The following is a 19,731-nucleotide window of genomic DNA, read 5'->3' as shown; positions in this document are numbered from 1 at the left end:
AATACTCAGAGACATCTCTCATGACCCTCCAAGTCTTCCATGGTCAAGACTAAATATTCCCTTATTTCTTTAATCAATCAATCCTAAATAATAAACTCCCTCAGGGCCTTATATACTTTTCTATAGAATGGCATATTTGAACCTCACAATCTAATTCACCTCAGGCTGAGTTAGAGGATCATAGAATCATAGAATTGAGAGGGACCTCATAAGATATTTAGTCCTTTCTCTTTATTTTTCAATTGAGGAAAATAAAACCAGGGAAGTTAAATTATATGTCCAAGATCACACAGGTAATGTGTCAGAGAACCCAAAATCTTAAATCCAAGTTTTCTGACCTCAAAAGTACGGCTCTCAGGGGTAGTCAAACCCCTTTCTTTACTAGACTGGCTAAACATTGCCTAGTTCTATCAGGATTTGTTCTGTTAGACAGTCATTAGAGGTCTTGTCAACAGGAAAATCAGGTAGGAACAAGACTGTTATTCAGGTGCCATCCCTGGAAAAGATCAGTTATTGCCCACTCCCAGTTTGGAGCAGTGGTGGGGCTAGAACAAACCTGACCTGGGTACTATTTCAAGAGAAAAAGTAAGGTCTGTGGTAGGGAGGAATAGAAAGATACTTATTTTCAGCAACTGATTCCACTTTTTTACTTTCCTGTGAAGGCTGACCTGCTTGAGCTCCCAAATTCAAAGCATTTGCCCTTTACTACCACTTGTGATAAGGAGTGGAGAAGGAAGAGAGGGCATTAAGGTGAGTGCTAGGGGCTGAAGAAGTTCCTCTGTTCCCTGGGGATATGCTCCCAGAGGTTTAGGGGACAATTCTTGTCCTTGTCATTTGCCCCTGGAAGGGCACAAAAGCCTTCAATAGAAAGCTGGAGGTGAGAAAGGGACTTGGGTGGGTCTAGCAGGTAAGTCAGATTTCTCCAAATCAAGGAATAAAAGTAATCACCGGATCCCTGAACCTAGGACAGCCCAGAGGACTAGGATGTCCACCCTATGTGTCCTCTCAAAGAATAAGTTGACTCAAGAGAAGAGGGATGGGCATCAGGGCTGTGCCCTGGCCTCTATGTGGCCTCTGTCTGTGGAAAAGGAAAGGAATGAGGTTTTGAAGGCTGCTGGAAAGCAGGCAGTCTCCACCCTGTCTTGATGAGCTCACAGAACTCTAGGAGCAGTGATGGCCCAGCATTGGTGATACCTGAGGCTTTGCCAGTTGCCCTGTGGATGGCCCGCTGCCTGAGTTCCATAATCTGTTCCACCTGGAAAGCCTTCAAGTCCTCTTCATCCAGAGCAATGTCCCCAAGAAATGCAGCTAGAGAAAAGCATGAGGAAAAGTCAGTCAGTTATCCTCCCCACAGCTGGCAGGGTCTCTGCTTGCCTATTCCCTTCCCTGGATGGGGGAAAACAGGCAGCAGAGGTGTGGGACTAGCCCCTCAGATGAGCGCAAAACATAGTCTTTCTGCCCCTGCCTTAACTGGGGACTGTCCCCACCTTTTCCTGGTTCTCAGCCCTACATTTCCCCAAATCTTCCCCCACAGATTAAGTATCCATAGCAGAGAGAAAAAAAAAAAAAAAAAAAAAAAAAACACAGGAAGAGAAGACTGGGTGCTTGCTCTCCAGGGAGCTTGAATAGGCTTTTTTTTCTCAATAAGCAACCCTGCAAGAGCAAAGTCTAGCTGCCTAGCTTTCAGGGGGAACCTCAAGGACTTGAGTCAACTAAGAGATTAGGAAAACATTCACACAGAATAGCAGGGAAGTAGGGGGAGGAAAGAAGAAGAGACTAGAGCTATAGTATCTATAATAATTACATTATTAAAAAACCTCTTACTTGAATAATGCTAAAAACAAAAAACAAAAAACAAAAAAAACCTTTATAGCTTATTCCTCACAATGACTCTGAGATGGGTGCTACAAGTACAATTATGGCCATTTTACAGATGAAGAAACTAAGGCACTGAGAGGTGCTAGTGAATTGTTAAATTCACCCAGATATGAGCATCTGAGCTGAGTCTATTTCCTTCTGGGGAGCAAAGAAGGAAGGGAGAGTAGGAAAAAAAAAAAAAAGAATTGTCGGGGAAATCGGAGCAAGTTGGAAGTTGGGATGGGGTGGGGGGGAGTGTTGTGCAGAGTCTGGGCCGGGAAGGTGGAGCTAAGAGCTGGAAGCTGATTCCCTGCAGCTCCGCCCATGGAGACATCTGCTTCCCATCCCACAGTTCAGCTGGGGCTTGGCTGTCCGAATTACACAAATTGTTTTAACCTTGGGTCTTGACACAGATTTCTCTGCCCCAAATGGCCTGCTCTGTGGAAACATGCAGTGATTTACTCAAACACATACAGGTACACAAAGGCCCACCTGTGGTCCCTGACAGTCTTAAGGAAACAAAGACATTCTTCCCAGTATATGTTACTGACAATCTAGATGTGGCTAGTACATAAACACGCTACTACAAACAGGACCAGTTAGGCAGGTGCCCCAAGAAGACTGCACTGACCCAAGATATAAAGATTGGATCAATACACATTTATCAAGTGCCTTATATGTGTCAAGTACTGTGCTAATCACTGGAGACACCCAGAAAGACATACAGTGGCAGATCTCAAAGATCTCACCATCTAATGGGGGAGGTAACATGCAAACAACTATGTAGGAAAAAGATTTAAGCTGGGAATAATCATTAGAGAGAAGAACTAGAATTAAGGGGCATTGGGGAAGGGTTCCTGTAGATGGTAGGATTTATAAACACCTAAGGGGAATAAGCATTTATTAAGTACCTACTATGTACTTAGCACTTTACAAATATTATCTCATTTGATTCTCATAGCAACTCTGAGAGATAGGCTCTGTTATTGTCCTCATTTTACAAATGAAAAAACTGAGGTTAAACGATCTGCCCAGGGTCACATAGCCAAGAAGTGTCTGGATTTGAACTCGGGTCCTCCTGACCTCGGTTCCAGCACCTTGGCTACTGATATAACCACAGTCATAAACACATCTTCATAGACCACAAATCCAAGTTCACACAAATACTCATGTTCCTTCAAGTATGTGGTTGTTCAGTTGCGTCTGACTCTTTGTGATCCCTTGGGGTTTTCTTGACAAAGATACTGCCATTTCCTCCATTGGCTCATTTTACAAATGAGGAAACTGAGGCAAACAGGGGTAAGAAACTTGCCCAGGGTCACAGAGCTAGTGTCTGAGGCCAGATTTGAACTGAGGAAGATGAATTTTCCTGACTTTAGGTACAGTACTCTATTACTCTTTGACCTAGCTGCCTCATTAAGGCATAGGTTTTTCTATCTAGCTTGTTGAAATGCCTAGCTCATCATATTCAGATACAGAAGCCACAATTCATCCCCTCTAAAAACTGTATTCAACTATCCCAGTCCATGGGAAATGAAGAAATGGTGACCTTATTAGATTACCTACAACTAAGATTACAAAGAAACTGGATGAGTAGAGGAGGATGAGCCCAGGCTGGGAACAGTGGGTCCTATTCCAGGGACAGAGGAGGATGCTGTGGAAAGAGCATTGGGAGGGAGTGAATGATGGCTCCATTGTCTGATCTTGGGCAAATTGTTTAATTCTTCGGACCTTGCCTTTCCTCAGCTACAAAATGAGGGGATTTAATCAGGTGATATCTCAGCTGATCTCTTGCCAACTCTTAATCTCATGATCCCCCAAGTGTACACTCTGCTCTGCACACTGTTGTAGAGGCATATACATAAACATTCATTTGCCCAGGGAGCTTCATGGGCATCCACCTGCAAACATACAAACACATTTGCACATGCAACAGTAATAATCCCAAACATGTGTATAGAATTTTATGCTCTCCAAAGCACTCAGTCCTCTATTTATCTCCTTTTCTTAAATATGCAAGGGCACTTTTTGGGGAGGGAGTTGCAAAAGTATGTGACTTTCTAATCCCTCCCTGCCAAACATGCTTAATCAGCTCCCAGCCCCTGGGGGAGGCTGAAATGGTTCTAACCTGCAACCCCAAATTCTAAGCATTTGGCCACTGTCTGGTACAGAGGATCAGAGTGGGGAAGCACCCATCTGGGGGACAACAGAATGTGTGGGATGAGAGGTCATTTAGGAAGGTAGAACATGTCAGAGCCTGCAAGGGAATTGTGTGTTGATGGGCCTTAGTAATTTACCCAGAGAATCTCAGAGCAAGTTAGGCCTGGATCAGGGAGCCCCGTGGGATAGAATGGGATGGAATGGGATGTCATGGCCGAAGAATGTGTGGGAATAGACTTGGGGGGGGGAGGGAGTGAAGAGAGGAGTAAAAGGGAGAGCTGGGGATGTGGGAGAGCCCCGGGATGGAGAGGAGGAGGAGTTTCTGGTACAGGAACTAGGAAAATCACACCCATTAGGGAATTCCCTTCTAGCCAAAGGCTGGAAAAGCTGGCTTCTCCAGAACCAATGCCTTCCCTCCTCAGTCAGGAAGGAAGTTCTGGGGTCAGGGTCCGTTGTTTTCAACTTGGGATCAAAAGTTTTTGTTTTTATTTTCTGCTTGTAAACTAGCATGGGATTTTAGAGCAAAGCACTGGATAAGCTGGAAAGAAAAGGGAAGGCTGAAACTTTGGAGCCTGAGGGTCCTAGAAACTGCAAACTTAGAGTTAGGCCTTCTTCCCAGTGTCTCCAATCGTTGAGTGCCCATGGAGATTTGAGGGTGCCTGATGAAGGGCACTCAGGGTTAGGGCATAGATATATACGTGTCCCAATGACACCCAAAAGTGGGCATTTACTTCACCAACACACTTGATTTCATACACAAGAAAATGTAAGTAACCATCTATCCTGAGTACACATGTATGGATTCTTGACCACATATTCATATGTATGAAAATGTGCTCATATAAATATTTGATCTTGTTCAGGAAAACACCTCAGCACAGTGTCTAAAACACATCTCCAATCTCAAAAATACACCCCACTATATACATTCTCTCTTCCTACAACCTATTCTTCAGACAGCTGCTAACGTGATTTTCCCAAAGTCTCAGTCTGACTGTCTTCTCTATTCAATGAACTCCCATGGCTTTTAAGACCAAATACAAACTCCTCTGTTTGGCTTTTAAAGCTCTTCACAATCTGGCCCCTACTTACCTAGTCAGGCTTATTATACTTTACTATCAATCTGCCAGATGGGCCTTCTTGCATTTCATCACACATAGTTTAGTCCAGTTCTAAACCCATGAGGCCATGATCTCCTCCCTTTGCACCTTTGCACCAACTCCCCACCTCCCATGCCTGGAAAATAGTTAAGTCTTCACTTGTCTTTTTAGAATCCCTTATTTCCTCCTAAGCTCAGCTCTAAACTTTTATACTTTTCCTTTCTTGATTTTCTTAGTGCTCTCTTCTCTCCCCGAAATTCCTTTTTTTAAATTTTTTTTTATTTAAATAACATGGCATAGATGATAAGAGAGCCAGGCATGAAGCCAGGAGATTCTGGGCTTTACCTCTGACATATACTGGTGGAGTGATCCTGAGCAGGTCACTTTTCAATGTTTCAGGCAACTCTTTAAATAAGATAATTTGCAGAAAGGGTGCCAGGCTGTGTGGTAAAGGAAGTTTTCCTACCTGAGGTTCTCTCTACCAGGGAACTTACAAGTTAGCTGTTGTTCAGTCATGTCTGACCCTTAGTGACCCCCTGTGAGGTTTTCTTGACAAAAATACTGGCTTGGTTTCCATTTCCTTCTCCAGTAGATTAGGCCAAAAGATTAAGTGACTTGCCTAAGGTCACACAGCTAATGTCTGAGCCAAATTTCAACCCAGATCTTCCTGACTATGGGACTTGAGCTCTATCTAGCTGTTTATTACCTATACTAATATATTGACAGATTGTGTCTTCTCCACCCCATAGAATGTTCTTGAGAATAGGAACTGTTCCCTTTCTGTTTTTGTATTTCTAGCACCTTGGACTGTATCTGGCATTAAAGAAGTGCTAAATAAATGCTTGTCCATTAATTGACTAAATGATTGGGGGAAGGAGAAGGAGGGAACCACACCAGCAAATTCTGATTGATTCAAAGTGGATGCCTTTCCCTCTGTGGCAGAATGGTCTGATGAGAAGTCACATTTATTTTATCCTTTCAAATCAAATATTTAAAACCTAAGATTGGAAATGAGATTAGGAGTGAGGGCAAGGATATTCTCCTGAGGAAAGGGCTGCCCTTGCTAGGGAATGTCCATAAAGGGACAACGTTGTTCTCTTGGCCCTATTACATGCTCCCTACCTCTGGTGGGGGCTGGAGGGATGGAATTAGAGGTACAATTTTGAGTTACTCAGTATTGGGATAATGGGTTTTTAAGACCCCTCCTCACCAAGCATATCTGCCCTGGTGTCCCAGAGGTACTGGTCAGGCATCAACTATGTCTAGCTCTTTCTACATCAGATCTAGAACAATCCTCAACTTTTCTTTCACCCCTGGGGCCCCAAAGAAAAAGAATTGAACAAAGGAGTGAGCCGTGAGTGGGTGGGAGGTGAGTCATTTAATGTGTCTGGGAGTAAAGCCTGCAGGGCCCAGTAAACCACCTCCCCCCATAATTTCCTGGGGACCAAACATGTTTTAATTTACTAATTAAAGTGGACATAATGGAAAAGGCAGAAAAAACACTTAAGCCCTAGACTGACCACAGGAAAAGCCAAATTCTGAATATTTCTTCACTCTAAACCTTGGTTTCCCTGTCGGTAAACTGAGTCCAAATCTGTTGGACTGCTCTATAAAGTCCATTCTAGACCTAACATGTCATGAGTTTATAATGTTATTATAGACTTTGAGGAATGGTGAGAGAAAAGTTATGTTCTTGACTATTGCAGCTACACACCCCATCTTCTTTGGCAATAAATACCTCTACCTTCTTTCAAGCCTTCCAAGGTGCTAACTGTGGCAAGAGACCTGTGCCAAACAGCTGATGTGAGGTGTGGGAGATAAGAGGCAAATAGAGTTTTTCACCTGGCTCCAAAACTCTCCCACCATCCTTTCTCTTCTGCTCATTTTCTCCTTGAGATCGTTCCCCAGAGTCTACATGTTCTCATGTTGGGATGTTCTCATCCCAACCTCTAAGATTCAGCTTCTGGGGGAGGAGCAGGCATAGAAATAGGCTGTCTAACTAGTATTCCATCCTATTTAGCTTACATCTTCCTCTACCCCATTGTCTCCAGTTTTCCTCATCATTCCACCCAAAAAGGTCAGATGTGGGTAAGAATCATGGGCTTTAAGGCCCGCAGGGAATGTGAGGCAAGGAGGCAAGACTTTATTCTACTACTTCCCTAAAATCTACTTGGGGAAATAGCCAGGAAGAAGGGAAATATTCAGACTATAAACAAAATATAAAACAGAGAAGGTAGAATTGCTGAGTGGAAAGGAAGGTAGATGTGGAGCTGTGGAGCTTAAGACACATAACTCAACACATACTCTCATTTAACCTATTAGAACAAAAATGTATAAAGCCCTGAGTTGTAGTCTTTGGTTGGGGTGACCTCAGACCATAAAGCAACCTTAGAATGAAATAACCTAGATTAACCTATCTAAATGTATTAATACCAGTAATTGACCCATCTTTTGATCAATGGAACAAGTTACCCCAGGGATAACATGGAAATCCTATTTGAATGGAGCCAGAAGATCTGGATTTTAATTGTAACTTTGCCACCTATGTGATAAAAGCCTTAATTGGTGGACCTTAGTTTTCTTATCTCTAAAATAACAGAGGGACGGGAGGAGGGGGAGGTTAGAAAAAATTAACAAAGATGAAAAAGTAGGGAATATTTAAATGTTGGAAGAATTGTGGAAAAATAGACACAGGGTATGTGAATGGATGTGATCATTCTAAAAAGCAGTTTGGAGTTATGTAAATAAAGTCATTCAAAAGTTTATATACTCTGAAAGATTACACGGATAGCATATATACTAAGAAGGTCACTAATAAAAAAGAAAGGTCCCATATATACCAAAATATTTATAGCAGCCTTTTTTTGTGGTAGCAAAAAAGAAATAAAATAGATTCCCTTCAACTGAGAAGCATAAACAAATTGTGGTATATGACTGTATTGGAAGACTATGCTCTAGAATCTAAGAAACAATGAACATGATGAGTACAGAAAAACAAGGAAAGAAGGATGAAGTGATACAAAGAGAAGCAAGCCAGGAAAACAATATACTCAATGACTTCAACAACATAAATGAAAGGAAAACTACCACAAAACAATTGAAATAATGTTGCAAGATGATAATGAACACATTCAGCCTCCCAAAAAGATACACAAGAGAATACTCTGCCCTGTTCTTTTGAAGAGAGGAGTCTCTACAGTTGTTGAATATCCCATTATTGCCTCAGACTTTTTTGATATCTTAATTTTGGGGGGTTGGTTTTTCTCCTCTTTTTTATTTTAAAAATTATTTGTTAAGGTATGGGAAGAGAAAAGAAGAATAAACATATAGGGGTAATGTAGATTATGTAAAACCTATGATAATAAAATATAAAATAAAATAAAATATAGATGTTGGACTCAATAAATGATCTCTAAGGTTCTTTCCAGCTCTCAATATATGATCTCTTAATCATCCTTCAACTATTCCAGAATCCTCCCCAAGGGAGCAAAAATGCTCATGAATTCCATTTAGGGGATCTCTAGATCTCTCTCAAAGCTGTCTTGATGGTTAACAGCAGTTGCAGGGGTAGGGGTGAGAATGAGGAGGGGGTGATGGTGATGGTGGAGTGGATAGTGTCTGATTATCCCTAGGACAACCCAATTATTGATAGGGTTGTCAACTCTCCTAGACTACAAACTTGTCTAAGCTATGTACAAAGGGGGAGGAGGGAATAGAATTGAACAGGGAGGCAAATTCCGTCTCTAGGAAACAGAGGCACCTATCTACACCATTACCTCAAGCCATTTCAAGGTCAGGACTTTGGACTTTGTTGGAGAGATGAAATGGCACTTGAAGAAAGAGTCAGCCAGAAAAACTAGCTAGAGCTTGGGTATGTCCAAGCAATCCTTGGCCCTCGGGGTATAAAGACAACAGGAACACAGGAGGGCTAGAGGGTAGAAGAGTGAAAGAAAAGTGGGGAAAGGGAAGAAAAATATAGTTTTAGGGAGTATAATACTATACGAGAAGAGCTAGGTGTGAATTGGTAGATAGAATTCCTACATAAACATTCTGGATGATTTGAGTAACATCCTATATTAGGTCTCTCCCTAGGGAATTAGTCACTGAGCCACCTGGTCAGCCATGAGTTTAATTCAAAAACAATTTAAGAACCTATTATGTGTAGAATAGGCAATTAGGTGGCACAGGCGATAGAGTACCTGGCCCAAAGTCATGAGAACTCATCTTTCTGGGTTCAAATCTGGCTTCTCTCTGTTTGTCTCAGTTTGTCTCAGTTTCCTCACCTATAAAATGAGCTGGAGAAGGAAATGGCAAATCATTTTAGTATTTTTGCCAAGGAAACCCCAAATGAGGTAGAAGAATTGGATCCAACTGAAAATGACTGAACAACAACAAAATGTGCAGAATGCTCTCCTGGGCATTGGAGACAATATTTGGCTCCTGACTTGGTTCCTAACCTCATGGGGTTCACAATCCAATAGGGAATTATATGTGTGTATGTATGTATGTATGTATATACACATATGCAACATGCACATATACACACATCCACATCCCAAAAATCTAGTACAAATGATTGCACAATGTGAACATGGTACAAAATGATCTGGGTGTTCAGAAGTGGGAGAGATCACATAAGGTCCAGAAGAATCTAGAAATGAATTCACAGAATCCACACATACACAGCAGAGCCAGAATGTGAAGCCATGTCCTCTGGCAAATCCAATGCTCTTTTCTATGGACAAGGATATGAAGAATTTTTTTATTACTTTTATAATTATAACATTTTTTGACAGCACATATGCATAGGTAATTAATTTTTTTTAACAACATTATCCCTTGTACTCCCTTCTGTTCCGAATTTTTCCCCTCCTTCCCTCCACCCCCTCCCCTAGATGGCAGGCATTCCCTTACATATTAAATATCTTATAGTATATCCTAGGTGGATATAAAGAATTTTGAGCAGAGAAATATTACAACCAGCTCTATATAGAAGAAAAATGACTGGCAATATGTGAAGCATGAATCTGGAAGGCAAGAGAAAGTGAAGATGATTAGATCATTGGTAATGATGACCTATCCCAAATTGATAGTAATGGAGATACAGACAATCAAACAGATATAAGAGATATTACGGAGGTAGAATTGACAAAACTTGGTACCTGATTTGGTATAAGAGGGAAAGGAGAGAGAAGAGTCAAAGTTTTTGCCAACCTGGGAGCTGTGTGTGTGTGTGTGTGTGTGGGAGAGAGAGAGAGAGAGAGAGAGAGAGAGAGAGAGAGAGAGAGAGAGAGAGAGAGAGATGGGATTGGAAATTTGGTTTTGGAAATGGCCACATAGGTGGGTAAGAACAACTTGCCCAGTTTGACCTGCAGCTTGCTTTGTCACTGACCCAGAGATTGCTATCCCCTGTAACCACATCATCTCTGTAGCATGGGGGTTGTCCCCTCAGTCTCAGCAGCTTAGTTTTGCTATCAGTTTGGACTTTCTCCTGAGCAAGTACCCATTACTATTATCACCACTCCTATTCAGTCCCTTACTGATGGAGCTTGGGGACCTAAGTCTAGCCCCATTGCAATTTTTTAATTGGAAGAGTCAGAGAGAAAGGAAACAATAGAAATAGACAAATGAGATTATATTCATAAGGTGCTTAGCATCATGTCTGATAGGTGGTTAATAAATGCTTTTTCTCTCTGCTCCCCCATTTAGAGTTGGAAAGTACCTTAGAAATCATTTATTTCAACCCCTTCATTTTACAGATAAGGAAAATGAGTCCTAAATTTCTCTAAAGGTCACAGACTCTCCTATCATAATTTTTCTGCCATTTATTTGTCACTTATAGATTAGATATATTAGTAATTAAATTTTATACATGTATGTCTTGTCTCCCGTTTCTAGACTAGTAAACTGTATGATGGCAGAAAACCCTATATAGCACATTTTCAGTAAGTTGCCAGAGTTTGTGGTTCCATCAGCCCTGCTCATAATAGATGCACAGGAAATGTCCATTTATTCAAACAGAGGACACAAACTCCTTTGGGGACACCTGGACCTTGACTTTGGGGACAAGAACTCACCAGACAATCCATCCTCTATCTCTCTTCCCAGCAAGTATAGAGGAGAAAGGACTCAAGTATAGCAACATAAATTATAAGTGCTATAAGCAATATTATCCTTCTCAAATTTCTCTTTTATTCAACAAACATTATTAACATTTGTCACCTATTCTGCACCAGGCACTGTGATTACTAAGAGTTAGGACACAAGCTCAGTTTTCAAGGTGCTTATAGTTAGAAGAAAATATGAGCACAAAGAATAAAGGGTAAAGGAGATATCCACACAAAGAGAAATTTGAGCAACCACTTTTACTTGATGGATGGGGGGAGAGGAAGTCAAAGAAGAGGGAGAAATCAGGGAAATCTTCATGGAGGAGGCACCTAAATTGGCTGTTCAGTTGGGGGTGGGGGTGAGGATGGTGTCAGTTAACTGACTGAAATTGGAGAAGTAGGAAATCTATTCCAGATGCAGGGTACAGTGTGAGCAAATCAATCAATCAACAAGCGGTTATTAAACACCTCCTAAATGCCAGATACCATTTGAGGCCATTGGCAATGTAAGTACAAAGAATGAAAAATGCCTACAGGCAATAAACTTCTAATGGGCAAGGAGAAAGAGTGCTGAATGAGAATGAGGACAGAAGATGTATCCAGTCTGACTATAGCATAGAATGAAGGAAGGGAATTAAGGGTGCTAGAGAAAAAGGCAGATTGATCAGCATTTTATACTTTTTTTTTTACTTTATATTTTTTTTTAATAGACAATGGGAAGCTGCTAAAGTTTTTTGAGGAGTAACTTATAGAAGTTAGGAAGAATACTAAGGGAGTCACTATCTGAGCCCCTCTTAAAATCCTTGAGAACTCATATTATGCCCTTTAAAAAACCATACCAACCAACCAACCAACCATCCAAATAAACAGATATTCTGGATCCCCCACCACTGAGCACAATGCTTTGTACTTAGAAAACATCTGTTAACTGTATCTTGAATTGTTGGACTTAAGTCAATAAAGGATTCTGGTTTAGAACTGAAGGCAGACGTGGGTATTGATGAGTAGGGAAAATGACCTTCTGTCCCTGCAGTGGTCCCTCTCTATCAAGAAACCTGCCAGTGACCTCAGTGAATTGGAGAGATTGGAATAAGTCATTAGAAGGAGGACTTTTCCTATGAGCTAGTGGCTCACAGTGTCAGGGGGCCAGGCTTACCCCAGGCCTCTCCACTAGCCTTGAGAATTGTTCTATCTCTCCATTCCATCTTCTTGTCCTCTTCCCCGACCCCCCAACTCCTTTGGAGAGATCTGAATCCTGAACTATAAAGCCCAGCTATCACTATCCTTTGGGTGGCTCCTTGTCCCCAGGCAACCCTCTTCTAGGACTTCCTATAACATAAATGGCCCTATGGCCTGACCACCTAGATCTTCCTAGGGCAGGACCCTTTGGATGGTAGGGTTAAACACACTCTCCAATGAGCCCCAGTGGGGCTGCACACTCCCTATAGACACACCCCACCAGACAGACCCAAGACCCTGACCTCTACTAATTAACCTCCTGCTCTGTGGAGTAAGAAAGTGGATATTTAAGATTCCACTTCTCTTTGTGCCTTCCCTTTCTCCACCACCAACTTGGCCTTAGGCGTGGGGGTGCCAGTGAGCCTCCTCCTGGCATGTGGGGAAAAGTTAATTCCCTCTCTGGGTTGTGTTCATTGATTTTGACAGCTGATTAACCAGTCTCCCCAAAGCATGGCGGGGGTTTACAACCACCCAAAGAATCCCAGGCAACAAGAGAAGCTGAAATCTGGCCATTCATAAGAAAAAAACAAAACCAAATTGTCCTCTCCCCCTTGGGTCAGAGGCCTGTCCGGATTAGGCCCTTAGGGATTTCCCCACCTCTCCTTCCCATTAGCAGTCAGGCAGCCCCAAGGACCATCTAGATAGCCTGGAAAACTTCTACAGCTCCAGAAGAGGAGATGGGTGGGTGGGGGGGAGGAGTGGAAAGAAAGGAAAAATTGCACAGGGTAGAAAACACACACATACACAAGTGTGGCCAAAAAAAATTTCCAGTGGATTGGAAAACGGACTGCCCAGCAGCTGCCTTCCTGGATCCTGGGAGATTTCCCTAGGAATCCTCTCCTGGAATCAGAGAAATAGCAGCAGGCAGCAGCAACAGGCAGCGGTGGCAGCAGCAAAACTTCTGTCCTAGAAGTCCCCCAAACTTCCCCCTCCCTCTCTCCCTCTCTCTTTTGTTCCCCGCTGCATTGCCAACCAGGCAGGCTCGGCTTCCCACACTGGACTGTCCTCCCCCAACCCGAACCCCTAATAGACCCCGTGGCGTGGCAGGGATCTTCTTGCCTCCTCTCCCATTCTAGCCCCCTCCCAATCTTCATTGCTCACCGCCCCCCCCCCCAGCTCCAGGCCTGCCCTCCCCACCCTGGTGGTAGTGGTGGGGGACACTTACCGGCTTTGCAGGGGTCTTTGTAGTTCAGGGGCTCCGGGTCCTCCTCGTCACCCAGGTCATAGGTGTAATCGGCCAAATCCAGAGCCCGGGCCGGGTGCGGGGGCAGCAGCAGCAGCAGCAGTAAGGACAGCAGCGGCAGCGGCAGCTGCAGCAGCAGCAGCAGCAGGGACGGGCGAGCGGCTGAGCCCGGCATGCTGGCGGGGATGCGACTACGGGCCGGGGCCGAGCCCGAGAGAGCAGAGAAGGAAGGAGGGGAAGAGGAGGAATGGAAGGAGAAGGGAGGGCTTTTTCCCCCCTTCTTTCTCTCTCTCTCTCTTTCTCTCTTTCTCCCTCTCTTTCTCCGGCTCTCTACCCCTCCCTCTCTCCCTCCTCTCCTATCTCTTCCCCTCCTCTCCTCCTCCCTCTCTTCCCGTCCACCCCCTTTCTCAATTTCTCTCCCTCTTCTCTCTCCCTCTCCGGCTCTTGCTTTTCTCTCCCTCTCTTCCTCCCCCCCTCTTTTTTTTCCTCTTTTTTTTTTCTTTTAGGGAAATGAGCTCGCCGGAGGGCGTGTTTTCGCTCGGAGCTCAGCCCCCCTCGGGGCCCGGACTGTGCTCAGCCCCGGGAATGGGGCCAGCCGGAGGCGGGGAAGCAGCTAGCCGGCCCGCGGGCGGTCGCGGTCCCTCCCGCCGAGGAACGGGAGGGGGCCCCCTCCACGCGTGGGGGGTGGGGGTTCTGGCCGCTGCCGCCGCCGCCACCACCGCTGCAGTTGCTGCTACTGCTGACTCCACCCGCGCAGGCCTGGGAGAACAGGGAGCTCCGGGCACCGAGGGACACGCGTGGGGCGCGGGTGCTAGAGAGAAAAACAGTGCGATGTGGCCCCGGTACGGAGTTCACTTGTGGGGTGGAAGCTTCAGGGGAGTGCCTCCTAATGGTCGAGTTTCCCTATGTCCCTGGGGTGCCAAGGAGTCCTAAGATTTTGTCCCAGAAAAAGAAGCGCCCCACCGCCACCTCCACCTCCAGCCACAGTCCCTGCAGAAACTCCTCTTCTCGTTCCCTTCTTTCTGCCTCTTTCCCTTCCTCTTTCTTCTTCTGCCCCGCTGCCCCTTTTCTCTGCCCTCCCTGTCTTCTGTGTGTGTGTGTGAGAGAGACTTCCCCTGTCTCCCTCCCTCACTTCCTTTCTGTATACATGTCTCTCTGTGTCTCTTTCTCTTTTTCTCTCCTCGGTTCCTCTTGGTTTCTTTCTCTTTCTTTCTCTGTTTCTCCTAAACTTGTCTTTTTTTCACGGAAAAAGGACGTTTCTGAAATAGCCATGGGAGGGCGCTACAGCCTCGCTGATCGCTCCTCAAATCTCAGCTACTTCCCCACTCGTGTCCGGGACAAGGAGTCACGTTCTACAACGCGGAGCGGGGAGCTTTCTGTTCTTCCCTCTCTGCCAACCGTCTTTCCCAGCCCTCCCTTAGAACGCCATTCATTACTCCACAAGTCCCCGAGACCCCGGTCGGGGATGTAGTGGACTGACAGACAGGAACACACTCAAGGTTTTTCATAAAAGTTTTTTTTCAAAGAGCTCATAAAGTAAGTTTATTATTTTTGTAACAGAAGTACTTGCATCCACCAAACATTTCTTCCTTTCACCACCACCCCACTTTCCTAACCCCCTCCTTTTCTACTCTTTTTAAACTATAACTTTCTTCAAACTCAGGAACTCAGGAACCGTGCAGGATCTCTTCTGCCTTCTTGGCAGCCCAGAACCTAGAAAGCAAAGATCCTAGTTATTACCATGGGACGAAGTTACCAGAAAGCCAGCCGGCATCACACAGAGCTCTGGACTTGGACTTAGTTCCAGGTTTTTACCTGCTATGTTACTGTCAGCAATTTATTTAATTTATCTGTGCCTCAGTTTCCTTATTTGTAATATGAGGGAGCTAGACTTAATGACTTTTAAGGTTCCTTTCCAGAGGAAGGGGAGAAAATGAGAATCTCAGCTCTCCTCCTCACCCCCACTCTCACTTCTGGGCTTTCCTGAGCATGATCCACCTCCTCCACCCCCTCCACTTCTACCCAATATGGTTCATCTGAGTTCAGTGCCCCTTGGCAGACACAGACATAATGTCATGTTTTCCACAATTCCCTTGGTTCAATTTAGCCGTACCCTCCAAGAATCCTGCCTCTATCCCCTTGCTCACCAGATAATCCTTAAATGTAGTGTAGAGGAACCTTGCCGCAAAGGACTTTCATAGTAGTGCCCAAGAAAGTCGGGTCCACCTGGGACTCTGAATTGGCAGGGGTGTCCTCCTGATTCAGGTTTGCAGTGGACAAAGAAGGTTTAGCCTAAAAAAAGACATTCCCCCAAGGGTGGAATATGGTTGACAACAGCTAAAAATACTTAGAATGGGCAATGGAAATGGGGAGCATCACTCACCAGGTGACTCTGAAATTTTCGGGTGATGACATCTAGGCTAGGGATATCCTCTGGGGTCATTTGAGTGACGTAACAGGTGGCACCCAGGGCAGGCTTATACGCAATCAGAAGCTGAGTATGAAAAGAAAAAATTGGGAAAATTTCTTCCTTTCCTACAACCTCACTCTCAACAAACCCTGGATCCAGATACTTTGAGGGTTCAGAGTATCAGTCTCCATCTAGTGGACTGTGAGGATTAGCATTGGAGTCTTTTGGGAGCTAAAAGCTCAGGAAGGATCAGGTGACCATCACAGAATGAAGTATGGAGGAAGGAATAAGGGTGGAGGCTGGTGTTCAGGCATGTTTGCACCTAAACTAAATCCCAAACATGCTTGAGAGACAGTGAACCCCACCTTCCAGTCAATCTGGTGATTGATTTGCCCCACCCTTACCCCCCACTTAACACCAGCTCTAGCTCATCTTTTACATACCCGATAGTAATCATACACCACAGTGCCAGAAGACCCAATGGAGAAGGTAGAGATGGTTCCCTCATGCCTGCTGAGGGCCAGGCGCTGCTGGACATCCGGCCCCCCGATGCTCATCTCCAGGATCTAGAGAATTGGATTGTTAGTTCTGTCATGGTCTTCTGCTCATTTCATGTGGGCTTTCCTTTCTTATCCTTTAAGGGTCCCAATTCAATCCCAAGTACTTTTCCCAAGTGTAGCCTCTGGCTGGTATACAGGCACTGCCCGCCCCATTCATGCTACACAGGGAGAATGAACTGAGTAGAGCATTTGGGCTTATGTGGCAAGAGTGTGAAGGTGCCAATTCTACGACTCTTTAATCAGGTCAAGCTGTCTTGATAAGGGCAAAAGTTAGGTCTATTATGTCTATTCTTTCTGCTCCTGCTTTGCACCTATTTCTCCATACCTTCCATGTTCAACCTTCTCAATAGCCCCATGATCTTTTGCTCACAGGGACCAACCCACATCATCCCAAAACAAATTTCAGTGTTCCCTGCTCATCCTCCCATCCTCCCAAGCTGCCCACCTCACCGACACCATCTCACCATCTCTGTGTGCTTTTGACTCATATGTAGTCCCATGAGCAGAGCCCCCAGCACCACGACCACTACCAAAACCACGACCACCACGATGATGAGCAGCCGCTTGATGTTCAAAGGGCAGCAGGGTATTCTAAGTCGGCCTTGAGAGGCAGCCGAGTAGTCCTGTTATGGGGAGAGGGCCCAGGGAAATTATGGTCAAAGCCAAAATACATGACTAGATGACTCCTTGCCCTCCCCCTACTGCCGCTTGACTCCTTATGTCAGTCAGCAAGGATATCCTTTTTTTTTCTTTAAAAAAATTATTTTTATTCTGAACTTTAAAATATCAAATAAAAATAACCATTTCCATATGTACAATGGAACAAAAATTCAAGATTGCCAACGAAACTACACATACCTGTTATCAACAGCTTGTTTTCTTTTAAAGTGTTTTAAAGCTGTCCTGCTTGTCTGTGCTTCTTTCTGATTTCTCTTCCTTTCTTTATTCTTCATTTTTATAAAAGATCCCTTAATGTCTCTCTTTTTCCTTTCCTTTCCTTTTCTATCCTTTTCTTTATTTTTGATTTTTTTTTTTTTTGCCATCCTATTCCTATCTCTGATGTTGCCCATTCTTTTACCCTATATAAACAGATTCCTAAAGACTTCTCCTGGGTATTGAGCAACAAGTCATCAAGATTTTATCACATTCCTGCTATTTGCTGTACTGCTAGGTTCTGAAAAGAACAAAAGGAGATAGAAAGCAGAATCTCTGTTGTCAAGGAATCCAGCTGAAAATACACACACACACACACACACACACACACACACACACACAGAGAGAGAGAGAGAGAGAGAGAGAGAGAGAGAGAGAGAGAGAGAGAGAGAGAGACAGACAGACAGAGAGAGAGACAGACAGAAAGAGAGAGACAGACAGAGAGAGAGACAGAGAGAGAGACAGAGAGACAGAGACAGAGATACAGAGAGACAGAGAGAGAGACAGACAGAGACAGAGATAGGGAGACAGAGACAGACAGAGATAACTTTCAATATGCAATGATATCAATGATTGTCCAGTTAGGAATTAATAAAGGAGTTGAAGGAAAGAATAAATCCACAAGAAATAGTAATCAAGGAGGGGCTTCAAGGATGAGACAGGATTTGACTATCATTCCTATAACCCCACCTTTGGCTGCTCCAGGTCAACATGTGTGCCAAGCTTCTAGGGGCAATAAATGTGCATGAAATGCCCTAGCCTAGGGTATGGGTTTATGGGTGTTGGTGGAGAGCCTATAGCCCCATTGAACCATAGCTTCCTGGCTGGGGACCCTTTCTCATCCTCCCCAAACTTCCTCTTACCGGTGGTGGCAGTGCATTCTCCATCAAGATCTCTTTGGTGCTCACATCCATGTTACTTCAGCCTCTTCCCTTCCTCAAACCCCCAGCCTCCTGGTCCAGGGACCTTATATATTATATTAGACAATGGGAGTCGTGAAACGCCCCTGCATTTCAGAACTCAAGCCAAGCCCTTAGCTTTGAAGCCTGTTTGTTCCTGACTCTTCAGAATTAAAGCCTCTGATAATTCAGTTTGAGTTCCTAAGGGGCTCTCATCTCTCAAAAACCCTCCTGGGCACTGCAAACCAGCATCAACTTCAAGCTGAGTAAACTTGGCCTTAAGTTGGTCTTAAGACACCCATCATAGGTGTCTCTTGGGTTGTTTCTACCCTTCCTGTTGGGAACTCCCTATTTTTCAGCCTTTGGGGTACGCCCTGTTCTTCCAGTGTTGGGAGCCTTGGACAACAGGATCCCTGGCACAGATGGATTTTCAGAATTTCTCCTGTTCAACCACACAAATTTTCAGGGGCTCGGCACTAGAAACAGAATCCCTAGGAGAAGTAAAACCCACAAGCAGGAGTGCTATCCTGACAAGAGTTTGGTTCTAAAGATTTCAGCCAAGTGCCAAGTTCCCCACATAAGTCAGACTCTCCCTCTCCATTTTGCCTACTCCCTACTCTCCCTCCCCCCAATCTATTGAGTTGTTCCTTACAGTAAGGAAGGCACCCAGGGGTCATGGAACAAGCCCTGAATTTGGAGTCAAAAGATAATGGTTTTGAATCCTTCTTTCCCTACTCAATTCCAGTGTGATCTTGAGCCAGTGACTTCCCTTCTCTGGGCCACAGTGATAAAATTGAATGAATCTAAGGTCTAAATTCTATGAGCCTGGGAATCTTGGCACTACTTTTTACTCTTGAAAACTCTAAATTCCCTTTGGGTAGAGAACTGAGTGATTCGCTTTCTTTTATCATTTGCCAGGGGCTTCCTCTATGTTCCCCAACCAGACTATGAGACTTTGAAGGAAAGCCTGTATGTAAAGGACTCTCCTCCAAGCTCTGTGAGCTAGGCAGTAGAATTAAAATCATCTGCATTCTGCAAAAGAGAAAGTCAAGGCTCAAGTAGGTGTTGGATAGTAGGAGTAGCAATAACTGGAGTTGTAGTAAGTAGTAGCAGCAGCAGTAGCATATAGAAGTAGTAGTAATAGCAATAGCAGTAGTGGTAGTAGTAGCAATAGCAGTAGTGGTGCCAGTAGCAGCAGCGGTAGTAGTAGAAGTAGTAGAGAGCAGTAGTTTTGATAGTAGCAGCAGTAATAGAAATAGTAGTAGAAGCAATAGCAGTAACAG

General features: G+C 44.3%; 2 protein-coding genes across 3 annotated transcripts in view; both read right to left on the bottom strand.

Annotated features, from left to right (window-relative positions):
* Window positions 1–14,119, bottom strand: part of BMP1 (bone morphogenetic protein 1) — a 56,308-nt gene extending 42,189 nt beyond the window's left edge. Inside the window, exons 1-2 of one of the 2 annotated variants that reach the window (XR_012486038.1) lie at window positions 13,629–14,116; window positions 1,195–1,308 (exon numbers count right to left, since the gene is read on the bottom strand). Coding sequence is in view for 1 of the 2 variants with exons in the window: in XM_074287489.1 (XP_074143590.1) it covers window positions 1,195–1,308; window positions 13,629–13,821 (307 nt within the window). In the remaining variant the exon portion in view is untranslated. Of the gene's footprint in view, window positions 1–1,194; window positions 1,309–13,628 lie in introns of both variants that reach the window. The other variant, XM_074287489.1, reaches the window with a different exon arrangement.
* Window positions 14,120–15,159: 1,040 nt separating this feature from the next.
* Window positions 15,160–18,566, bottom strand: SFTPC (surfactant protein C). Its single transcript, XM_074287495.1, has 6 exons — window positions 18,413–18,566; window positions 17,081–17,239; window positions 16,500–16,622; window positions 16,030–16,140; window positions 15,794–15,938; window positions 15,160–15,359 (listed from the first exon to the last, which is right to left on the bottom strand). Exons 1-5 carry the CDS (start codon window positions 18,461–18,463, stop codon window positions 15,804–15,806), a joined length of 579 nt encoding a protein of 192 aa, XP_074143596.1. The 5' UTR covers window positions 18,464–18,566; the 3' UTR covers window positions 15,160–15,359; window positions 15,794–15,803.
* Window positions 18,567–19,731: the final 1,165 nt, after the last annotated feature.

Source organism: Sminthopsis crassicaudata, chromosome 2 (genome assembly GCF_048593235.1).
Source record: "Sminthopsis crassicaudata isolate SCR6 chromosome 2, ASM4859323v1, whole genome shotgun sequence".
Lineage (NCBI taxonomy): Eukaryota > Metazoa > Chordata > Mammalia > Dasyuromorphia > Dasyuridae > Sminthopsis > Sminthopsis crassicaudata.
The sequence above is the reverse complement of the archived record's forward strand: the minus strand, read 5'-3'. Positions and strand labels throughout refer to the sequence as shown.